Here is a 22,290-nt window from a genome sequence, read left to right as displayed (position 1 = left end):
CCTCCTACAAACACTGTCAAATCTGTGAGTATGGAGCATAGAAACACCCCCTCTACCTGGCAGCCCTAGTCAACAGTGGCTGATTGTTTTCTAGATACCTGTTCTCAGCTCTCAGCCTCTGGGCCCTTTACTGTGCTTAAGTGGATTAAAAGCAACCCTTGACTGAACTCACGATGCTGTGCTGAATGGTGTGGTCAGCTCATTACAGATGGTTTTGCTAGCAATGTGTCTCAGCAGGTGCTCCAAGCACTGACTTGCCTTTGGCATACACGTCTCCCACCTCACAGTGAGAATTATGTGAGAAGTTGTTTGATTAGACCTAGTGGCATGAATGTGTCATCTCTATCCCTAGCTGCTATCCCATTTCTTGGGTTACATCTGCTCCTTAATTGAAGATGGTGGGGTCTCACATTATAATCAAAGCCAGCTGGTGGTGACAGGAGGAAAAAAAAAAAAAAAAAAAAAGGGTGGGGAGGAGGAGAGGGGGAAATACAAAAGAGAAAAGAAGGCTTAAAAAAACAAAACAAACAAAAAAAACTATGGCACAACAGCTCTGGTTGTACTCAAAATGATCCATATCATGAGAGGAAGAGGGGAATGGGAGAACAGCACCCATGCATGGAACTGTTACAGAAGAAAGAATCTGAAAGAGGACAAAGTGTTCCTCAGAAGGATATCCCCTGAGCTCCACTGTGGGAGGGCCTGGGGCTGAGACAGTCCAGTTGCTTCTGTAGGTCATAGAAGTAGCACGGCAGCCAAGGATGCAGAAAATATTTAATCTTCCTCAGCTGGGAAATGGGATTTACTTGATTTGCACTGAGACAGGCTCAGGACCTATGCTACTATGCTATCACCTTGTGAAGGGAATGTCTGAAAGTGCCTATACAGTACACACTGATTACATTTTCTCGCCTTTGGCACGAGGTAACAGCAAACAAACACAAACTATTCTGATGGCACCAAAGATCCTAAGATCTCAGTAGAGAGAGCTGAAGCAGGTCATGCTATCAGCACAATGGATGCAGCACCATGGCAAGGGGCAGTGCTGAGGGATGGATAGGAAAGAAAAGTCAACAGCAACTTCAGTGCCAGATATCAGTTTGTGGCCTCCAACACCTGCTGGGGTGCCTGCACTTCTGTGAGTAGGCTACCCGTAAAGGGGAGGCCCACCGCTAAGGCAGGGATCCAGACTGCACATCCTAGCAGGTTAACAAATGGTCTTTTATCATCTCTGGCTTAAGCACAAAAGAGAGCTTGTTTAGATGAGCTGGCACTCTGACCGTCTGTGAGGAGAAACCTAAAACATGACTCTGGCTGTGAGGAAGATATCTGCTCCACACAGCAGCATCTGGCTGTCATAGTGCTCTTCTGGAAGCTTGGAAATCAGCCTCAGTTTTTGCCCTGGTTCCAAAGGAGGGTCCTTGCACAGAGGCTTCTCCAAAGTCTTCCCATGTTTCCCTCATCTCCAGTGCTCTGTTAAACAGCAGTTACACTCTAGGAGGCAGGCTGCTATGCTTCAAGGGGAAGGTAAAAAAACAACCAACCTTCTACATGCGCAGGGCACTGGGATTCGCCTGCAAACAACAGGGCAAACAAATACAGACGATTGTTGTTTTCTCTCAGCACTGTTTAGCACTAGAAGAGCCAGCCAGCAGGAGGAGCAATGAAGGGGGTGAAGAGAGCAGCACACTGCTGCTGTAGGCAGCGATGAAGGAGCAAGGCTCCTCCAACAACCTTGTTAAGATGCGGCTGCTGTGAGACAACAGGCAGGGCAGCCTGCCTTCACAGCAGAATTATTGTGCAACAGAAGAAACATAATCATTCACCTGCTCGTTAGGAACAAATCAAATCAGCCCAACACAGGCAACCTACTCCAGCATGCCAGGCGCCCTAAAGTAAAGCCAGGCTGCAAGCAGTTCCCTTGCTGTGAGCCAGAGCAGATGCTCTGCACTGACGGGGCTGCTAAACTAGCATGGTGTTCACAATGATGAAGGGCAGGAGCAAGGGAAGCACAACAAAGAAATGTCAAGTGTCAGGGAGTGTTACTTTGTGCTCCGATAACCTCTCATTTTCTTGGTTTCATTGGGAATAACTAGAACTGAAGCATACTGTCCTGTCAGATGAGAGAGAAAAGCATTGGTTGTTGGGCTGTGGCCAAGCCTGCAAATACTTGTTGAAAAAGCCTGTTCTTATTTTAGCCTCGAGGAAGGGAGGTTAGTTCTTCCTCACCAGATCCAAAGTACTTGCTGGAGAGACCATAGTCTCCATGCAGTATTACAGTGAGGCGTCACTATGCTCACACACAGCTCAGGGAGGGCTATTCTGTGATCTCTGTGATGCCAACTGAGTGCTGTACATTCCTGTCAAGCTCAGATGCCTCCAAAATGCATTTGCTGATGTTGGGTGTGTTTCCACCTCCAAGGATGAAGCCAGAGCACCTCAGACTGGCAGCAATGAACCGCAAACAAACAAGATCTACTCTGTCCTCCAACACCAGTCCAATTAAACAAAAATTTACATTTCTCACTTAAATCTGGAAAGTGCAGCATGTAACAGAAGCAGCAACAGTGCCAAGTCTTGCTAGGTTAGAAAGTGGCTTTATTTTCTACAGCACCCAGCCTACTCTACTGAATGACTCTCTTCAAGCCAAGCCATGCAATTACAGCATCAGTGGGACTCCTGCTCACAGGCTTCACCTCACCCTGTGTGTGTGCGAGCTGATAACTGACTGCTCATTTACAGGATTAGAACTGCAAAGAACATACAGAAAATCTTGTATGAAGGACTGTGCTTTCTGTGCAGTCACAATTAGCTACATTTTGTTATCCAAAGTGGCTAAAGATGTCAGTCAGCAATTTGTCTCTAGAAATGAGCATGGCTGTGTTAAGGCCTTATAAGATCTATACAACTCCATCCAACATCCATTTAAATTCTGATACCCTCCTGAAGTCATACCAGAGTTGTCTGGATGCCAGTAGAGGGTGCCTTCTTTATCCAACTCCTTGACCCATAATCTGAGATGTTAGATATGTCACAATCCTGCCTTCATAGAAACTAGAAAACTCCATGCATTGAGTTCCAGGAGAGACTGCAGCTTTCCCTTCATGCAAGAAGGGAGCTCTTCTTTTGTCACAAGGGTGTGAAATCACAGTTGAGCAATTCTGTTCTCTAAAATAGCATCCATAATCCATACTCCAACAATGCACGTTGGGCACCAACCAAGCAGTTTTCCATTTGAAGACAAATATCCAACTAATATTTGCAAGTTCAATTTCCTCTGTTGCTTTCTGAGATAGAAGAGGGGAAATGGAGAAAAGCTTGCTCAACCAATCTGAGCTAGAAGCCAGAATACCTTTCCTTCTGTGCTTTTTGTCTTTGCACTTCAGCATCCTCATGTATAAAGAGATAAAATATTTATTTCTGCAAAATGCTTGAAAGCCAACTTGCAAGTATTGTTATTTCAAACAATACAAATTTCTTTGAGTACATTTTCTGCTAGAGAAGTGGGTGGAGGGACCAGAAGACCAGAGCTCTGAGTGGAGCAGGCTTAGTTGTGTGCTGGTTGACTGGTTTTAAGAGAAGAGCAAACAAAATACATTCACAACAATCTTTTCTGCTTTCTTCTTCTCTGAACTTCCCAAGCCAATTAGCTCAACTCATCTTCGCCTTGTTTTAATAAAGAAGGATTTGCTAAAGAATTTCCTCTCCTGCATGATGAGCTGTGATGATTAATGCATGAGACCTCCCTCGCTCACCTTATAAAGCAGCTTCAAGAAAGTCCATCCTGGATGGGAATTTCCTTCTGCCTCACATTTATGTGTCCATAAAAAAAGATCTGCCCCAGACATGCTGGAACTCCACTTAGACTCACAGCCCAATTAATTCGTGCTAACAAGACACTGCAAAGACAAGCGTTCCCATGCCTCGCTTACCTTTGAGTGCCTGCTTTCAAAACAGTGTGCTCCCCTAATTAAGAAAGACTAAGTGGGAAAAGATGGTGTATGTACAGAGGGCACACACATATTTGTCTGAAATGCACGCTGTTAACCCTCCCCCCACCCACATACCACCCAATTAGAAAAGTTATTCACAAAACAAGTAATGAGGGTAAGACAGTGAGCATGGTTGTTTCACAGCTGCCTTCAATTACTGTCCAGCCATTGGAATAAGCCATATCTAGTCTTTTACTATAGAGATGCTGGAAAATATTGTCTTTAACTCACATGCAATTTTGCTGGTTGTAGCGTGGTGAAGCAGGATGACAGCTATGCCAGATTTGTTTTTCTCCTGCCCACCCACATACCCATAAGAGGGAAGTCCTCCCATTTGGAGCACTGCCAGACGACCAACTCTTCACTCAGGTTTATATTTCTGTCTCCTAAAAGATAACAAGATGCTGGCTCATACACATGCATCCATTAATACATGCTTCTGTTTAACAAATTGGGCTGGGAGTGACATCCTGCTCCCAAGAGCATATAAATAGTTTAGACGCAAACATTCACTAACAGTCAGCCAATGATACTCTCTCCCCAAAAGCATCCCATATGCATTAACTTTTGGCAGAAGACCAGTTATCTTACTACTTAATAATTCATAGGTGAGCTACTCAACTGGGTAGTTCTGGGAATAAAGAAACTCGTTGCCAGTACAAACTAAAGAGAGGGAAAAGAAAAAGCAGCAAAAACAAACCACAAAGAACCAAATAAGATTCTTCTTCGAGAATGTGAAATTCACATCTTTTTTCCTATGTCGGGGGTTAGTTACTAGTTTTTGTTACCATCTAACCTCATTCCCTTGCTGCTGCTAAAGCCTACTGCAAGCTGTCCCATAGCTGTTTACATTCTAGTAATCAGCTCTATCCTATCCCAGTAGTTCCCAACCTGAACCAAAATGAGAGAAATTTTGACCAAATTCTCTCTGGAGTTCTTGACAAATGATGTTGGCATTTGATACATATACATATCTACAAGCTTTCCCATTCTCCCCATTCTCAGCTCTTCAGGTGACAGGAGCACAGCTTTAGTTTTGTGTTAGATTTCTGTTTTCTTTGGGCAGAAACACTGCCTGAGAATTTTAAATGCCAGAGGAATCACATACAAACAGTTTTGGGAAGGAGAAAAGTATAAGAGAAAACTGCATATACAGTTCTAACTCTCCTCACATGCCGGGCAAAAACAAGCAGGGCATGAGGAACTACAATAGGGCAGAGAGCATACCGGTACCATTTAAAACCACGTGAGCAGAAACAGAGCTTCTTGGCCCACTGCAGCAGAAAATATTCCCTATTCTTCCATCCAGAATATAAGGAAATGAAAATAGCAGAAAAACAGCCCATCTGTGATGTTCATAGTCCTAGGACACGTCTTCCACATTCTTGAGGATTAGAAAAAGTGAAAAAAGAAATGATCATCCCGCAGCTAAGACAGTAAACTTGGAACTAGCTAAAATAGGACTTTAAAGGCCAAATTTAACTCATTTAGCTTCAGGCTCTTTGTTGAGGTGCTTAAGGTGAACATAATCTTTTCATGAAGGCCACCTCCCCCAAAACCAACAAGTGTGAGGTACATCTCCAGAAGGCAATTCAGGACTAGGAATCCCTATTTGACATTACCTCCCTCCTGCATGGCTGCTCAGGAAGCCTAAGCTACCCACAACCCTCACATCTCTGCTGTGTCCAGTGCCTTCCCTCTACGTGAACCTCTCCGTGACTTTCAGTGCCTTGTTTAATAAGTTCATCCATAAGCTGAATCATAACATGCATCTGAAACTCGGGCAGCATGTCCTGCTGTTGGACAGGTGCCACCTCCTGTGCTTCAGCTGCTTTGTGCCACAGCGGAGCTACTCTGGAAAGCAAAACAGACACCAGACAGCACTTTCCCTATAGCAAATCAAGCAATAAATCTTTGGACTCCAGACAGCATCCAATTAGTGCCACTGCTAGGGCTCCTGTCCAGAATATGCAGCTGCCTGCAAGGAATTGTCTGTTTCCCCTTGTCTCTCAGGGAAGATCTTACTCACACCCAGAAGAGCTACCAGGCAAAGGTGACTGCTGGCTCCAAGCAGCAGCCCAGTAGCAACAGGCTCTTATTCTATCACCAGCTGCTGGAGCAATTCAATCACCTCCATATGTTTGGAAAGTTAGAGGCAGAGAGGCTGCAGGAGAAAATGCCTCTGAGAATGACAATCCTGTCAAAAGGGAGGAGAGTTCCTTCTTTAGAAATTCGGTGATTGTCAGAGCCACAGGTGGTCAGAGCCTTCTGCTCAGAGTTGGGCTACAAGCCTTACCTCACCTTCTGTTTTCAGTTTGAAAGCTGAATTGGGAGCGCTAAATGATCCCTCCACAGCTGCTTTCAAAACAGGCAGGTACAGCAAGAGGCAGCATAGCCAAGAGCAAAAGTGTTGATTAAAAAAATCAGATGTCCTTTAATGCAAAGGTGGTGCCAGAGCTGGACGGGGAAAAGATCCAAGCCAGAAAGAGCCTGGTAGGGAAGGAGGGCCACCAAAGGCAATTAAGATAATCAAATATTAACCAGCACTCCTTAATATGTTTACTTCAAATTTTCTGCCTGTACTATTAAGAAAAAAGGATGCATGGGGCAAAGCTAGACTAGGAGAAGTCAATGCGGTGGTTCTTATCTATAGAGTGGAGAAGCTGCCTACACAAACCAGACTTTTCCTCAGACATCAGGCCTGGTAAGAAATTTGAATCAAGGGGGAAGAAATCAGCATAGAGAAAACACCCAGTTCTCCATCACTTCTCTATCTGCTGCTTCTGAGTTCTGCTGCCAGTCGTTTAATATCCTGCTCTGCTAACTGTCATCATTATCCCATTTTTCCATCCTTCACCCTTGATTGATCTTGATTCATCTGAGGAAGATGACGACAATGAAAACGTAACCATTCAGAAGGAGGCTAAAAGGATGCTCAAATGAGAAGATTTATGTCAGACGTTCAGTCTCATAGATGAAGCAGCCGAGGTCAACAGATATTAAAGCAATTTTCCCCACAAGAGTTAATATAACAAGGCGGGTGGTGCATAGAGGAATTTAGGAAATGCACACAATTTAAAAACACAGGGTCAGCAGAGGTAGAATTGAGAAAGGAAAGGTGAGAACATTTTTAACTATTAGCATTTTTACTGTCTCTCTCTTTGGATGGTTACCTGTTCATCACTGTCATCATCACCTTCAGATGAATCAGGATTGATCAGATCAATCAAGGATGAAGGCTGGAAAAACGGAGATAAGTTCAGGCAGTCCATCAGAGAAAATGGCTGGGGTCTTTCAGAACAGCGACTGGCTCCAAAACATCAGCCGCCAAATAACCAGTCTCTGCCATCTAAGAGTTTTGTATTCACTCTCTGTCCTTCGTACTGTTGCCTGCATGCCTTTAAAAGTGTGAATTTCGTAAGTCCCTGCTTCCAACTCCTCCTCTATTAAATAATTCTAATGAAAAAAAAAAAAAACCCACCAAAACCAACTCTTTATCTGTCATATCAGTAACCATCATACTTCTCAAAAATGCATCTTTAGTAGATTGCTGGTCACAGAAAATCATCTCTCTGCACCTTGTTCCCAAAACTGGTGATGACCTGTATCCCTGTGAAGGCATCTTTCTGCCTCTAGGTTAGGATAATACTGATGGCAGGACAGTGGAAGATTCTGGGCCTCAACCAGGCCCCGGCCATAAACGGATTAAGAAAAGTGGGCTGTAAGCCATCTAGTCTCACATCTTAGAATTATTTCTCAGCTGTTTGAATAATTTAGCCTTTTAGTTTCACATGCTGAGCCTGGTGTATACATTCTTAATAACCTCATACCATTAACAGCAAGAGACGCTGAACTACAGAGAGATCTGCTTCTGCTGCTAGCCAAATATCTACTGCAAAGAGAGTGCAAAACCAGGGAAGGGCCCAGGATCAAGCTACGGAGGAGTCACTCTCTTGCTGGAAACTTCTTGCCCTCTCTAAGTTGCCACCATCTTTCCAGACCAGCAGCACACCGACCTGACTGCAGAAGCACCCACACAGCCCAGCAGCTCTCATCTTCCCTTGCATTAGGATGAGCACTGTCACTCCTGAGGGCTCTACATTTGGTGGTCTCCCAGAAATCACTCTCCAGAGTTCAGGGTCTCCTCTTGCAGCAGAAAGCATAGGAAGGAAGCATTAACACACTGGCAATCATTCAAGGACATCGCCTGATTCCCTGACCTCCCCACCAGCTCTGTTTTACCTCCTCTGGACTTGGAGTGAGAGAAGGAAATTCATTAGCAAGCCCACTCTCTGGATAAACCTTCTCTGACATTTGATTTTCCAGGCTGCTTCTGGGCCAGCACTAGTGGAAACATTTGGAGAATCAGCACCCCTGCAATGTGGGCATGTGCCTATCTCACAGTTACTTTTTCATGTCAACTGATGAGAACTTTGATAGTAATGAAGACGTTCTGCAGATCATCTGGGAACCCCCCGGTCAGAGTGGATTTTGGTCCAACAGATACATGCCTGAAATCTATTCCATACAGTTTCCTTCATTCCCATTCCCAGCTTTTTTGGGGGCACAAAAAGTAAAGCCATTATCTTCCTCATTCTCATCCATTGCATCAAGAGTTTAAACTGGATCCTGGCCTGAGTTGTTCTATCAGCAGTTTTCTGCCTGAGGAACTGAGACAGGATACACTGCAACATGTCATCCCGCTCCTTCCACCCTCTCTGTGGTAGGTAGATACCACCTTTCAGAACCAGATCAAAAAGACATTCTAAACAAGTTTCAATAGTGGTTGCTGAGCCATCCCACTGCGGTGGCAGAGGAAGAGTATAATTCTGTGTACAGCCCTGGGAAGAATCTGCACAGACTCAAATCTGGTAGCTAAATTTTTTGACTAAAGTCAGAGATGAAGGAAAGACAGGCTTCTCTCTGTGCAAGCGTAGCTAAATCTGCAAATCCAGGCCTGAATTCATCTGTGAAAAAATGGTAGGATTACAGACTAACAATTGATTGCAAAACCTCCAAAATGACATAGAAAGTAGGAAAATATGGGGAAAAAAAGGGTATCTAGCCAAACCCTTGAGGGGAAGTATGTGATAACAACCTCCAAACACCAGAGGAAATAAAAGTACTCTGTATCAACCATGATTGTGTTCCTTATAAGAGTGCAGATGTGAGCTCATTGGGCCAACATAAGCAGAGAAAAACTCAGGAAAAAAAAAACAGCAATAAACCTTTTTATTCCTCATTGATTTCAGAAAAAGAACTTACGGAAGATGAATGTGGGATGCAACTATACAAATTAAAAAATGAATGGTGATTAATATGGTTTTATGGGTCCTTGGCAGACAAACTGGGTAGTGTTTGAGAAGGCAACAAGAAAAGTAACTATCTTGTCATAACATCCTCAGGCATTGGAAAGATTCTGGCTTGCTTCCACAAGACAGACTAATTGAAGATGTAATACTATTCAAATGTAGTCTACATTAAACAGATTAAAAACACATTCACTGAAAAAGTTCAAAAAGAAATTTTAAATTGGAGCACACACCACTGAGATCTCTGTAGTGAAAGGAAAGCCCTTCCCCAGGAAGACATCCCAGGTGAGATCCCACATGAACCTCTTACACTGAAGCTATTTCACATCACCACCAAGGTCAAAGAGCCAGCAAGCAGGTTGGCATAGCTAGAGAATATCAATTACAAACTCCCCAGATCTGGCTGCGTATCCAGTATCATGCATAATTTCTCCCTTGCAGTTAGGGTGGCTGTGTGCAGATTTTGGCACAGCTCTGGGATGTGTCTTGGGTTTTGCCTCCTTCCCTTCCACAGAAATACAGCATTTCAACATGCAGTAACAGAATCACCATCCTTAAGCACTCATTCACAATAAGATACTAACATCTGTGGGTAATGTAAAAATCATAGAATCATAATATGGTTTGGGTTGGAAGGGACCTTTAAGATCATTCGATTCCAACCCCCCTGCTACATGCAGGGACACCTCTCTCTCGACCAAGTGGCTCACAGTCCCATCCAGCCCAGAAAATACATAGTAGTAAATAAAATATTTGAGAGATGCCTCATACAGGACAGCTTGGTTTGCTTGATAGAATGAGCTTATAGTAAGAACACTCAATTTGCCTTGGAAAACATAAAGACTTGGGAAAAAAAAGCTGTTGAGGAGAGAATGTTTCACTCTTGTCAAAAAATAGACAATGACTCCAGGAGGAGCCCAAGTCAATATAACCATGTCAACTGTCAGCATAACTCTGTAGTTCAAAGGTGTCAAAATCTTGGTATGATTAAGTCAAGAATAACTGAAAGTACTGTGAAATTGGTGTCACTGCTGTATCTGCATCAATGGGATCATTTAAAAAAATCTGTTTAATAAAGGTGACATGCTGCCAGAATGATGTTGAAAAAAAAAAAAAGAAAGACTACAAAAATGATTAAAAGGACTGGAAAACATGCATTGTGGTGAATGGCAGAGAAGACTCTGGACTGTGTACTGAAAAAAAGGCTAAGAGATGACTGATTCTGGTACCTCAGACTACACAAGAAAGAAGCCGCTAATAACAAATAGCTCTTTATGTCAGAAGACAAAGGCATAAACAGAGCTTGTATCTGGAAACTGAAAAGAGACCAGCTTACATTAAGTCGTGACAACTGAACCGTGACAGTAAAAATTCATTGGAACAACTTCCTGAGGGAAACAACTTACTGAGGGACTAAGTTGACTTAAGTTGCTAACCCACTATCCATCATATTTTTGAAGTTGTGTCAGTCTGGGGAAGTTCTCACTGACTGGAAAAGAGGAAACATAATTCCCATTTTTAAAAATGGAGAAAAGGAAGCCCTGGGGAACTACAGGCCAGGCAGTTTCACCTCTGCACCCACTGAGGTTACAGAGCAGATTCTCCTGAAAACTACACTGAAATACAATGGAAAATGAGAAGTTAACAGCTGACAGCCAACATGGCTTTATACACTTTATACTCTCCAGCAATCTTCCTTACATGGAGCACTACTCCCTTTCCCTTAACCCCCAGTTCCCCATTTTACAGCATAGCATGATATTGGCTGAAGGGTCTGTTCTATGCATATGATATGAACTGCTAAGAAAATCCCAGCAGAGTTAGCACTATTAAGCCCATCTATATTGCATTAAGTTGTTATGAGCTACCACATTCTAGTTTATGATTAGGGCAGTAAAATCTTTTCACAATCAGCACTTGGTAAGGAAAATCCCTGCTCTGTGCAAATGCCACCATTATTTACTGTTCTCTTGACCTCAATCTTAGCCACTGTCAGGAACCTGTAAGTTTTGACGTGCCAACCAATCCCTCCCATCAAATGCATGGCTGAGTTTTGCCTAGAGTTGCAGCACATTTGCAATGGATGAGATTTCCAGTCATGAAAGTGGGTCTCAACAGATCAAGAGCCTACAAAGCATGAGCCGGACTGGCCTTCAATTGCCATTCTTTCTTTACCAGCAGGGATCTATCCCAGATGCCTCTTCCCTGCAGAAGCAGTAATTTTCAGTCTCTTCTACTTTCCATTCATCCCCTTGTAGCTTGGCAAGTAAAGCGAACACTCAGAAGTCAGCTTCCTCACAGTCAACAGTAATGAAAAATTTCCATGGTTTCGTGTGATTGCATGTGACCCCAGAAACAAGGACTCCAAAATCATGCAAAATGCAGCAAGTCTGCATGCAACTGAGAAATTTAACCACATCTGTAAATTCCTGGGACCAGAAGGGTTTCACACGTTCATCACTGGGTTCATAAAAGAAAACTGACTGTTTTATCTCTGTCCTAGAGACCAATTAAGTTTGAATCACAAGTGAAAACTGAGGTAAGGTAGGAGCGTGTGCACACACACTTATTTGTGTTTGCAATAAAAAGGCAAAGAGGGATGGAAATAAGAAACTATATGAAGTGAAATAAGATGAGAAGCGCATGTTGGAAATACAATCTTTGTGCAATGAGAAAACAGTTTTCTAGCTTCAAAGAAAACATAGTTTCTTTCTCAGAGATAGAACCAAGTAAAAAAAGCATAAACTAGTAACTGAGCACTTTTTTTTTCCCCCCACAGGTGTCTCCAACAAGTCTTACACTCTTCCTAAAAATGGAGCCCTCAGCCTCCCACTGAGTGACCCTCTGTGTCCCAGCACAAAACTGGTGGCAGAAAGGCCTATTAAGCTGCAGGAAAGTCTGAGAACCTCTGTAATGTAATTTACATGCAAACAGTTTCCCTGTTGGAGTGACTGTAATTGGTGCTGTTTCAGAGCTCAGGGTCAGTATGGTCACAGCTAATTAAAATTTAGACCCCTCCCTGGGATGCTCAGTTTCCTGTTATGGTTTCTGTTCATACCATGGGTGTCTCAGGGGGGTTTCCTTGCACAACATCTCCTCCTTCAACGTGGCATCGCTGTTCTGCACATTGTCTCCATATGCCTGCTGCAGTCCTCCAGTGAGCTAGAAGGAAATAGCTCTGCACTGAGAAGATGAGGGATAATACCCTTGCTGGTGCTACGTGAGGTGGTTTTATGGCCAAAAAATCATGGGAGAAAAGCAAAGCCGCTGGCACACTGCCATGGCACCTCATTGTTTCTCCCTGTCAAAGAGGCTGGGGACAGCACGTCCCAGCTCCCCTAGCATAGGCTCTGTGTTAGGTTTGATGTTATATACTCCCTTGCACACGTGGACAGCTGTTTTCACCTCTCTCTTTGTCTTGGATGCTTTTGCAAAGGCTGTGAGTTATTACAAGAAAATGAGATGCTTTTTTTTTTGTCTGTTCAGTGCCTTCCTGGTCCCTCCAGTGAGCCCTGCTCCATGGTATCTCTCTCCCCCACTGGGTGCTCAACATGTTTGCTTTCTGGTCACCACAAGGCAGGATTTGGCAGGAACAAGATATTCCCTCCTTTCCCATCTTGTGATCCCAGCCCTAAAATGAAAGCTGATTGCAGTTTTCTAACTAACTCCTTTTATCTAGCACTTCCCTTGCCCAATGTCTCCTGTTGCCAGTGGTACCACACAGCTCACAGTATAAGCACATGCCTCTGGAAATCTATTTTGCTCAGGTGTACATACATTCTAATAAAATAGAGCTACTGCTAACAAGCCTTCCCATCCTCTTACCTTCTGTAACCCTAGTCTGGGTCCCCACATTTAAAACTTTTCTCCTCCAAGTGTAGCTGTGACACTCAATTCACACAAACAGGTACCAGTCCCCTCTACCACCTCTGCAGAGGATATCCCTCCAACCCACATTTCAGGATTCATGGCTCTTGGTCCACTGTCTTGCCCAAGTGCCCATATTCTGAACTCATCCATACACCTATGGTGCTGTGCAGACCAAGAGATAAATCTTGACTGGTTGTAAGCACATGGCAGAAGTAAATACACTGTCAGAGAAGAAAGTGGCATGACATCCCTGTGCAAACCAGAGCAGAAGCAGGATATCCTCTCCTATCAGCCAGGCTGCCTCAATGTAGTCTGGGTACCATCAGCTGCATCACAGCTTGGGGATCTCTGATACAGATGGTTAAACTCATGGCCTAAAATCAACAACAGGGCTCAAAACCAAAGAAACAACTTGGGGATGTATACTAACATGGCTTAAAGACAAGGACACACCCAGACCAGACATGTACATTTGCAGCCTCACATGAGGCTCAGCACAAAGCACCAGAGAGGATTCTGGAGATATTTTTTTTAACCTAACAAGCTGATGTAGAGCTAGATTTGAAAGGGAAAATGACTGCCAGAGCAAGAAAATCTTAAGACGAGTAACTGAATTTAAGCAGCACTAAATGTGGTGTTCAGCCCCAGGAGGGCCACAGTAGGTGAGCAGTTACATAGAGATGACCAAGGCTGTCTGCCATCCTCTATGTGTGTGCAGGTCTTGTCTCTCCTGCCAAAACTGTATAGTGTGGACATCTCTCTGACTTGATAAAATTAAGTTGCTCTTCCTGGAGAATATGGCCAAAAACGGGATAACAGCAGCTTATGGAACAGGTATTTGTTTCTCTTTACAATAACTGAGAAATAGATTAGCTGATTTAAACCCGTTCTCATCTGAACAAACAAATTCATCTCTCTAGACAAGGAGCTCTCACGTAGGCTTTTACTTCAACCTATCATTACAACTATGGAGTTGCTCAGAGATGAGAAATGGGCCACTGAAAGGCCAAATGGCAGCACAAGCAGGCTGCAATCCAGTCAGCATACCCAGAGTTTCCCCCTTCTTGAGGCATATGTCTGGATGTTGCCTTCTTTTCTCTCATGGCCATTTCCCCACGATGCAGTGTGGAGGCCTCATGGTGTTTTGCACCCAACATGCATCTAAATCTGCTCCCCAGTCACCACCGCTCCAGTGAACTCTCCCCCACCATATGTACCTTCTGCTTTACATCTCAAATTTCATACATTTCCTGGTCACCACAGCATGCAGACATGCTCTGTCAACCCATTTCAAATCGAAGAGGTAAATCTGAAAAGCTCTCAGAAAACAAGGGAGACTGCCCAAGAAAATCTCAGAGTGGCAGCACACAAAAATCCTCCCCATCAGGCAGCAAGTGCAGACTAGGATCCTGTGGAACAAATTCCACGTGCTGAAAGGAAAAAAAAATCTGGCAGATCAAAATACATACAGCAGCTTTACTCTTTAAAAAACTTTTTTTCCTCCAAAGCTGCATATACCAAATGCTACAAAAATTCAATTCCGGGTGTCCTGAGGCTTTGATCCATGAAGATAAAGACTACAAAGGCAGGCACAAAGAAGTAAGTTTTGGCCAAACACCCTTTGGCATGTCAGACTAGCTGCCCTTCAATGCCATGAGGCTGGCAGGAGGATAGGGCCAACAGGTCCTGGACAAACAGGAGCCGTCCTTTCTTTGGCCGCATTTGATACAGCTCCGTCTTAAGATTCAGTCTGAAGATAATGTAAGCAATGTCACAGTTTCTCTGCCAGGCCCTGGGACCAAGAGATGGTAATTGTTAAAACAAATCCAAGGCCAGCTAATCCTTTGTGGTTGTTACTGTGCTCTGAACCATGGCCATTTGGGTTTACAGCCATGACGGAATGAAATGGATTCCTTCTTCAGCCCGTCCTTAGACTGACAACTCTAATTAGCTGCTAGCAGCCCAGGCACTGGGCAGCCGAGTGAGCAATCCTCACGCTGTAACACTGAGGACAGAGCTGTATGCACAAACACAAACTCAGAGCAACGTAATCCCAGACAGCACTGCTAGCTGAAAGCGTGTTGACAAACAGGAACAAAACTCTCAACTCTTAACGAGGAGGGTTCTGTGTTGATGGAAAAACAGAATTAATGTATGCTTTCAGCTTAGTCACACAAACCTATAACAAATTAGAAAGGAAACAAGGAGGATTTTGATTGAAGTAGGACCAAATGATAGAGTCAGGCTTTGCCCATTCATACTGGTGGGTTGAGGTCATGCCTGTAGCTGCAAATAATTTTCTTCTCACTAATGAAGATGCCCAGGTTGGCAAACACTGAATTCACAAAAGGCAAGGTTTACCCATGACTTTGAATGCAGGCACACTTTTTCCAGAAGAACCTCAGTTAATTTTTAAGATCACCCTTAGCATCCCAGAGCTCTGGTTATTACAAGAGGACAGATTTCCCTCTAGGAACAAGACCTGTGGGATGTAGCACAACAATACTGAGCATGAATGGAAAGACAGGAAAGCCTCAGCCACTGTAAGAGTAGAAAAATTACCTCCTGCTCCCAATGAAGCTTCTGAACTGCATTCCTCCACTTGAAGTAGAGTGTCAGACTAGGCTTCACTGATTAAAATCATAATTAAAAAAATAAAACAGCTACTATTAATAATTTCACAAATTAAACCAGCCAAGTCTAAAATTCTTAGCAGATGGCTCCACACTCCAGCTCACATGGCCCAAGCAGCAAGATGGATAAACCAACTCAGTCACAGATATGAACCAGCACTGGCCAGGGACAGTCTCATTTCTCTTAGACTTCCTTCTCATAAACAAGGAGAGCTGCAGGGAGCTCTGAGGAGCCCAAAGCCCCATCATAACCACTCTGAAGAACCATCTCCATGTCAGGAGCATTTCTCAAGAGCACTTTTAATAAAGTACTTAATATCCATGTTTATGTTCCAGAACAAGTAGGGTACCTGCATAGAGCACTGACACCGATTGAAACCATTTAGTGCATTTTCATTTCTAGTTGCGTGGGTCCAGTGATATGTCTTACCTATTGACATAATCACTCCCTCCTCTGCTTCCTGTTCTTCTGTTTGCTACATAGGTAACAGGGAGAACTGATGCTGACTATTGCCCACCTAATGTACAGCACTGTCAATAGGTTCAGGAGAATTTTAAAGAGAAATGAGTCAATAGCACGTGGGCTTGCATGGGATTCTGCACCTGAATATTTCTTTAAGTAGCAAGGGCAACAGATGCCACTCCAGGTTGTATTCTAGCTGCCTTTCAGATGGGGGCAGAGCCAGGTCTGCTCATCATAGAATCATTAAGGTAGGAAAAGACCTCTAAGATCACCTAGTCTAGCCATAAACTCATCACTGTCATGCCCACTAATCACGCCCCTCAGTGCCTCTTTTAAATGTTTCTTGACTACCTCTGACAATGGTGACTCCACCACCTCACTATGGAGCCTGTTCCAAAGCATTATCACATGCAATACCACTTTCTGAGAAGAAATTTTTCCTAAAATCCAACCAGAACCTATCCTGCTGCAACTTAAGGCCATTGTCTCTCACCCCATCACTGTCCTTGTTACTGGCCTTATAGCCATGCGTATTGCTAGAACTACACGTATCTCCTGAAGTCCGGTTAACTGTGGTGGATGCCCCTCCAAAGACAATGTCAGATTACTTTCCTGATTGCACCTAACATTAACTGTGCTTTGAAGATGAAACAGTGATCCACCTGTTCCCCACTGTACAGTGCAAAACTCAACCTAAGGGCAGTAAGTCTAATTCTTTGGAGACCAATCCCAGATGACTGTGGACTACTATTTTGGATCTAGAGGGGGTCAAGTTATCAGGCCATCTTATTCATTCTCTAGTGTTTCCTTCTGCCTAGACATCATCTGCAGTGTGACCCAAAGATGAAAAACAGCGTCATTGTTCAGACTGAACTACATAAATATTCCCTGGAGGAGATGTATCAAGGATTAGGCATTATGAGGAGGGTAGGGCTGAGCTGGACTTTGACAAAGCTGTCCAGAAGCATGTAACATGATGGTCAGCACTGACAAAGCATTAGGGCTGGCACGTAATCATGCAGGCAGAACAGTGTACTGGGATTGCAATTTGCACTGTGCTATTATGTAAGACTCTAACAGAACAAATGTAATATCACCACAACAAGATAAAGTTGTTGCAAAGGCCAGCTCTTGCAATAGCTACAGTTTTGCATTACTCCTGCTCTCCGCAATTTATGGAAATGCTATTTTGACCACGCTTGCAGAATGCACAGATTTTTATTATTACTTTTTTTCTTTTACATTATGTACTTGCTAAATTTGCATCTAGGTAACATCATTTTCACTGATCCACACGGAGACTTTTTTTCCTCTTTTCATACGTGTTAGCTCATACTATACTTTCTAATCCAAAATGCACAGAGAGCCATACATTTTCAAGTCCAGAGGGTGTTTTACAGCCTTATGCTGATCTCATCTGCGCAGAGTGACCCAGACCTCAATTCAAACCCACCTCTGCAGAGGATTCATTTTTCTGCCAGGATTTTCTTGAGCAAGTACCTAATCCTAGAAAAAGGCTTGACAACAGCATTAACAATAGCGTTGATATTATTAACAACAGCACTCTGCCCTTCCATGGCAAATTTTGTTCCAAGATTTCAAAGTGCTGTTTATAATGCCTCACATATCCTTGAAGAGACAGAGCAGTTTTATTCCTGATTTAAAGAAATGGGAAAAGACGAGAAATTGTCACACTGAGTGGTAGCTAAATCCCCAGGAGTTCTGCAGAGCCCAATCTCTCCCTCTAACCAGTATGTAGCATTTCTTGATCCTAACCACAGACCTATGAGGCTGCAAGGACTTTCATGAACTTATTAATCTTCCAACCCCCTACAGTTCAGACCAAGAAGTCCAGGGAGCAGACTAGCCAGCCTGTCAGGGAGTTGATGATAGACAATTACTGCTCATAAGATAAAAGAACATCTTTTTCTGCTTGCAAAATGTAAAAAAATAATAAGAACAATTTTTTTGTGACAGCTGACTTGTTCTTTTTGTCTTCTTGCTCTCTTTTCCAATACTGCAGTGCAGTTGGCAAAGCCTATTTCTGGGCTGGTTTGCTACAATACGTAACTATATGCATGAGGGCAAGGGGAGAAAAGGAAAAGAAAAAAGAAACACAGAAACAGGTTCTGACATCTAATCAGATCTGCTGTATTGATTTTGCAACTTTAGCTTTGGAGCAAATCAGAGAAACAGCCACATTATCACTCAGAATTCGCTCTTCCCTTGAGCGAGCCAGTTCAAAAGGAGCTCACCCAGACACACAGAGAGGCACGTCTGCATGCACACACACACACGCAGGTGGGCGCACGCGGCTCTGTGGATGCATATCATCTAACCGGGCCCTCCAGTGGGAAGCACTCATCACGGAGGCTGCAGAAGCCACACGATCCCCATTTCTGATATGATGAGAATTCCAGAGCAAGCGACCGGACTAATGAGCTCCTCACACTGCAGAGCAACGTTTCAATTAACCACTGCGGCCCCGCCACTGCACCCACCTCCTTCCAGCTGCTCAAACAAGGATGAGAGGCATAAACATGGGCTGTGCTGTTTGCTGTTGGCTTTTTTTCCTCCCATTTTTTAAGGGGATATAAAAGCAATGGGGGCAATTCTTGCCCTCCTTTCTTGTTTCACAGTTTGTTTATTATGCATGAACCATGCTGTTGTTACTTGGGCTAGATCACAACAAAACATTGCTTGGCTTCAGGAAAAGTTATAGGAAGAGTATGTCAAGTTACTCTTTACACAGAAGTTCAGATTTTTTTCCCTCTTGTGGATCAATCACACCACAGGCCATACCCACAACAACTTCAGGCTTCTGCCTACCATCTATTGCATGGAGAACTGTATCTATCCACTCCAACTCAAGACATACGGCTGTGATTCCCCTCCAAACTACCTATCAAGCCTGAATTCATCCCAGGCTGGGCACTACCTCTCCCTCTGCAATGGAGGGACATACAGTGGGGACAGCATCACTTTCAAACACCAGCAAGAACTGGGGACTCCAGCAGATCTGATTGTTCCTTGCTCCAGAGTGAGACTTTGCTGTATCTCCATCCATCCTTGGGGTGAGGATCACTCTCCCTGCTGCATCCTCCCATGCACCATATGCTCATCCCAGCTTGCCTTCCAAAACAGCTTAAATCAAGGCACCCACAACCACCCTGCACAGAATCTTCTCCACACACATTTCCACTTCATGAAAACCTGCACACGTTTTCCCATCCCCATCCCATAATTCAATTGCTGACGTGCTCACAAATGGACAGGCAAACTGTTTTTAAAGGGGAATCTTAGAATACTCCAATATGCCTGAAGGATATGGCACACTTTTGTTACTGCTGTACTCCCAACAACTTGCACCTGTCAGCAGTATGCCTGCTTGGCTTCAGCCAGGTTATCTGCTCCAGTCCTGCTTCTTTCCTTGGAGAGTGAGCCAGGGAGGAGTGAGGCAGCACTCACCTTAACGCACAGATATACTCATCAAAGCAAGGCTGGGAACACCGCCCATTACTGAAATCACTCAATACGCCACATGCTAACAGTCAGTTTTCTGTTGCTCACATGATCTGCATGGAAACTATTTGGAATTATGCAGTCCATGTGAGGGTCTGCCTAGTGCTGCTTTCCAGGCAAAATGGTTTGGGCTGGGGAAACTAAGATGCAGAAAGGGTTATGAGGTAGAAATGGCATAACTGACATTCATTTGCTATCTTCTGAACAATTCTGACTTCACAACCTTTTTAATATGCCCTGAATGCACATTTTGCAAAGCAGCTGTTTTGCAATAGTCAACTGATAGGGAAATGGAAAAATATTGTGTACAAACACAGACAACACCCTTCTCTTCCACTTGCAACACACTACCCATATAGTATTCTACCCTTGTCTTTGCAGCCAGGCCAATTAAATACAAACTGTTCAAAGGTCTTCAGATAAAAGAGACATGTCATCTCAGCCCAGTAAGAAATGCCAGCCCTGCCTGAAAGCAGTACTCAGTATGACAGAGATGCTTTGCACTCACACAGGCATTCAGACCGGTATTCCTCTTACATGTTATACTCACACTGCACGTTGAGCTGCACCAGGGCTTCCCGTGGTCTGATGTTAAAGCCATTGTACCTGGCTGTCTGGCACTTATAGGTCCCGCTCATTTCTCTGCTGACGCTCTCCAGGTGCAGCTTCCCATCATACGTCTCCACCGTCATTGTCCCTGAAGGCATGGGGGTTTCCTTATCTACTCGGGACCAGATGATGGGTGGCTTAGGCTTCCCTCGAACCTCACACTGCAGCTCAGCCCTGGAGCCCTCCCGGACGGTGATGGTAGACTGACCCTTGGGGACACTGATGGTTGGCGGCACTAAAGTGAGATAAAAAGGGACTGGTTTTACGCTTGATTTCCAATAAGCAAGAAGCATTCCCAAGATGCTTGTGCCTGCATCACTCCAGCAACCCTGCACTCAACTTGACGCTGATAGTATTACTGCAACCCATACAAGAACACACTGCCCATGTAAACCATCCTACAGAGTCTGGAGCTGCACGGTACCAAGGAAGTTCCCAGATTCTCCAAAAATTTACCCCAGTGTCAATGACAACTGCCAGCTCTCCTGGAACATTTTGCCAGCTCCCACCTCTTACTGCAAAAGCCTCTTTCATCCATTTCTCTATTTCTGGTCAGTAAATTTCCTAAATCGAACTGCAAACTTTTGACCAAGAAATAGAAGATGTCTCTGCAAAGGCATCTAGTCCTCTTACAGAGGTTAGACAGAAACAGAGATTTATAGGATTAGTGCTTAGTAAACCTCCAGCCTTGTCAGACACCCAGGACTTCTGTTTGCTGCTAAACCACAGTAAGGAGCCATCTCTTTAAGTGTCTTTGTTTACTCTACACTGAGATTCACAGTGTGCTGGACACCTCTGGCTCACTCCAGAGAGAGGGGTCTCAGCAAATGTCACTCCTGTGCATCACAAGCTCACCCAGCAGAACTGCTGCCTAGCTGGAGCTAATGGCACTAAAACGCTCAAGAAAAAAAACAGCTCTCAGACAGCAAACAAAACTGCTGACAAACAGCTCAAAAGAAGTCCAAGCTGAAGGGAGGAGAGATTTTGGGGGAAGCTTGTTGTTCACATCCCCACATTCACCAAAGGCCCAGGAAGGGAAAGCTTGTGCTAAAACCCACATAATGTTGACATTTAATTTGTATTAGGCTTCTGAGTTAACTGTTCAACTCAAGTAAATATAGAATCATAGAATCATTTGAGTTGGAAGGGCAGCAGTCGTTTTCTGAAAGCTCCTCTTTCAGCCCTTCCAGCTGACAATGGTGACACTTGGATTGACACTTCCATAACTATGTAATTCATTTCCATTTAAAGCAAAGTTTAGGACAGCTGTAACAAGCTAGCCTGACCAATATTAGCTCAATTCAGTTCCAGCAAGGAAGAGTGTGCTAAACTAATTGCACACATTACAGCCTACAGCTGCTTTAAAGAAGATTTAGGATGGCTCCAGCCCCATCTCCCTCAGCAGTGATCTCCCAATGCAACAAGGAGGCCGCATTTTCAATTTACAAGTCTTCCATGGGCTGGGGAAACCTCATCACACCCTGTCCTGTGCAGTGCGATGGACAACAACACTCTCAGCGCCAACAGTGCCAGCAGCCACTCACTTACCTGCTAGAAGTAATTTTCTCCATGGGGAAAAGCTGAAAATTGCATTTGAAGATTTTTTTTTTTAATTAAAGCTGTCTCCTCAGAGCCACTCCGTGGAAGCAGCCACCTTGGCGAGCTCAGGTCTTTCTTGTTGGAACTGCCACTGCTGCTCTTCTGCACGGATCCTGCACTCAGGAAAACCCACCAAGATTTTATGCAGGAACCATGTGTTGGATGTGGTTTGGTTGCTGCTGGTGGGCTCATGCTACCTGAGGGCTGCTCCAGCAAGGACAATGGCATTCACTCCCTCAGTCACAAAAGGGACTTTGCTGGACCAAGCTGCTGAAGTGAGGCTTCAGAAT

The 22,290-nt window shown here is 44.0% G+C and overlaps 1 protein-coding gene across 2 annotated transcripts in view; it reads right to left on the bottom strand.

Annotated features, from left to right (window-relative positions):
• MDGA1 (MAM domain containing glycosylphosphatidylinositol anchor 1) overlaps positions 1-22,290 on the bottom strand; it is a gene marked incomplete at both ends in the record, with an annotated part of 124,697 nt that overhangs the window by 45,058 nt on the left and 57,349 nt on the right. For both annotated transcript variants that reach the window (XM_079532606.1, XM_079532607.1), the window contains one exon: positions 20,343-20,636. In XM_079532606.1, coding sequence (XP_079388732.1) covers positions 20,343-20,636 — 294 coding nt within the window. The remainder of the gene's footprint in view (positions 1-20,342; positions 20,637-22,290) is intronic.

Source organism: Tetrao urogallus, assembly GCF_951394365.1.
Source record: "Tetrao urogallus genome assembly, chromosome: 2".
Classification (NCBI taxonomy): domain Eukaryota; kingdom Metazoa; phylum Chordata; class Aves; order Galliformes; family Phasianidae; genus Tetrao; species Tetrao urogallus.
This window is presented reverse-complemented; position numbering and strand designations above follow the sequence as displayed.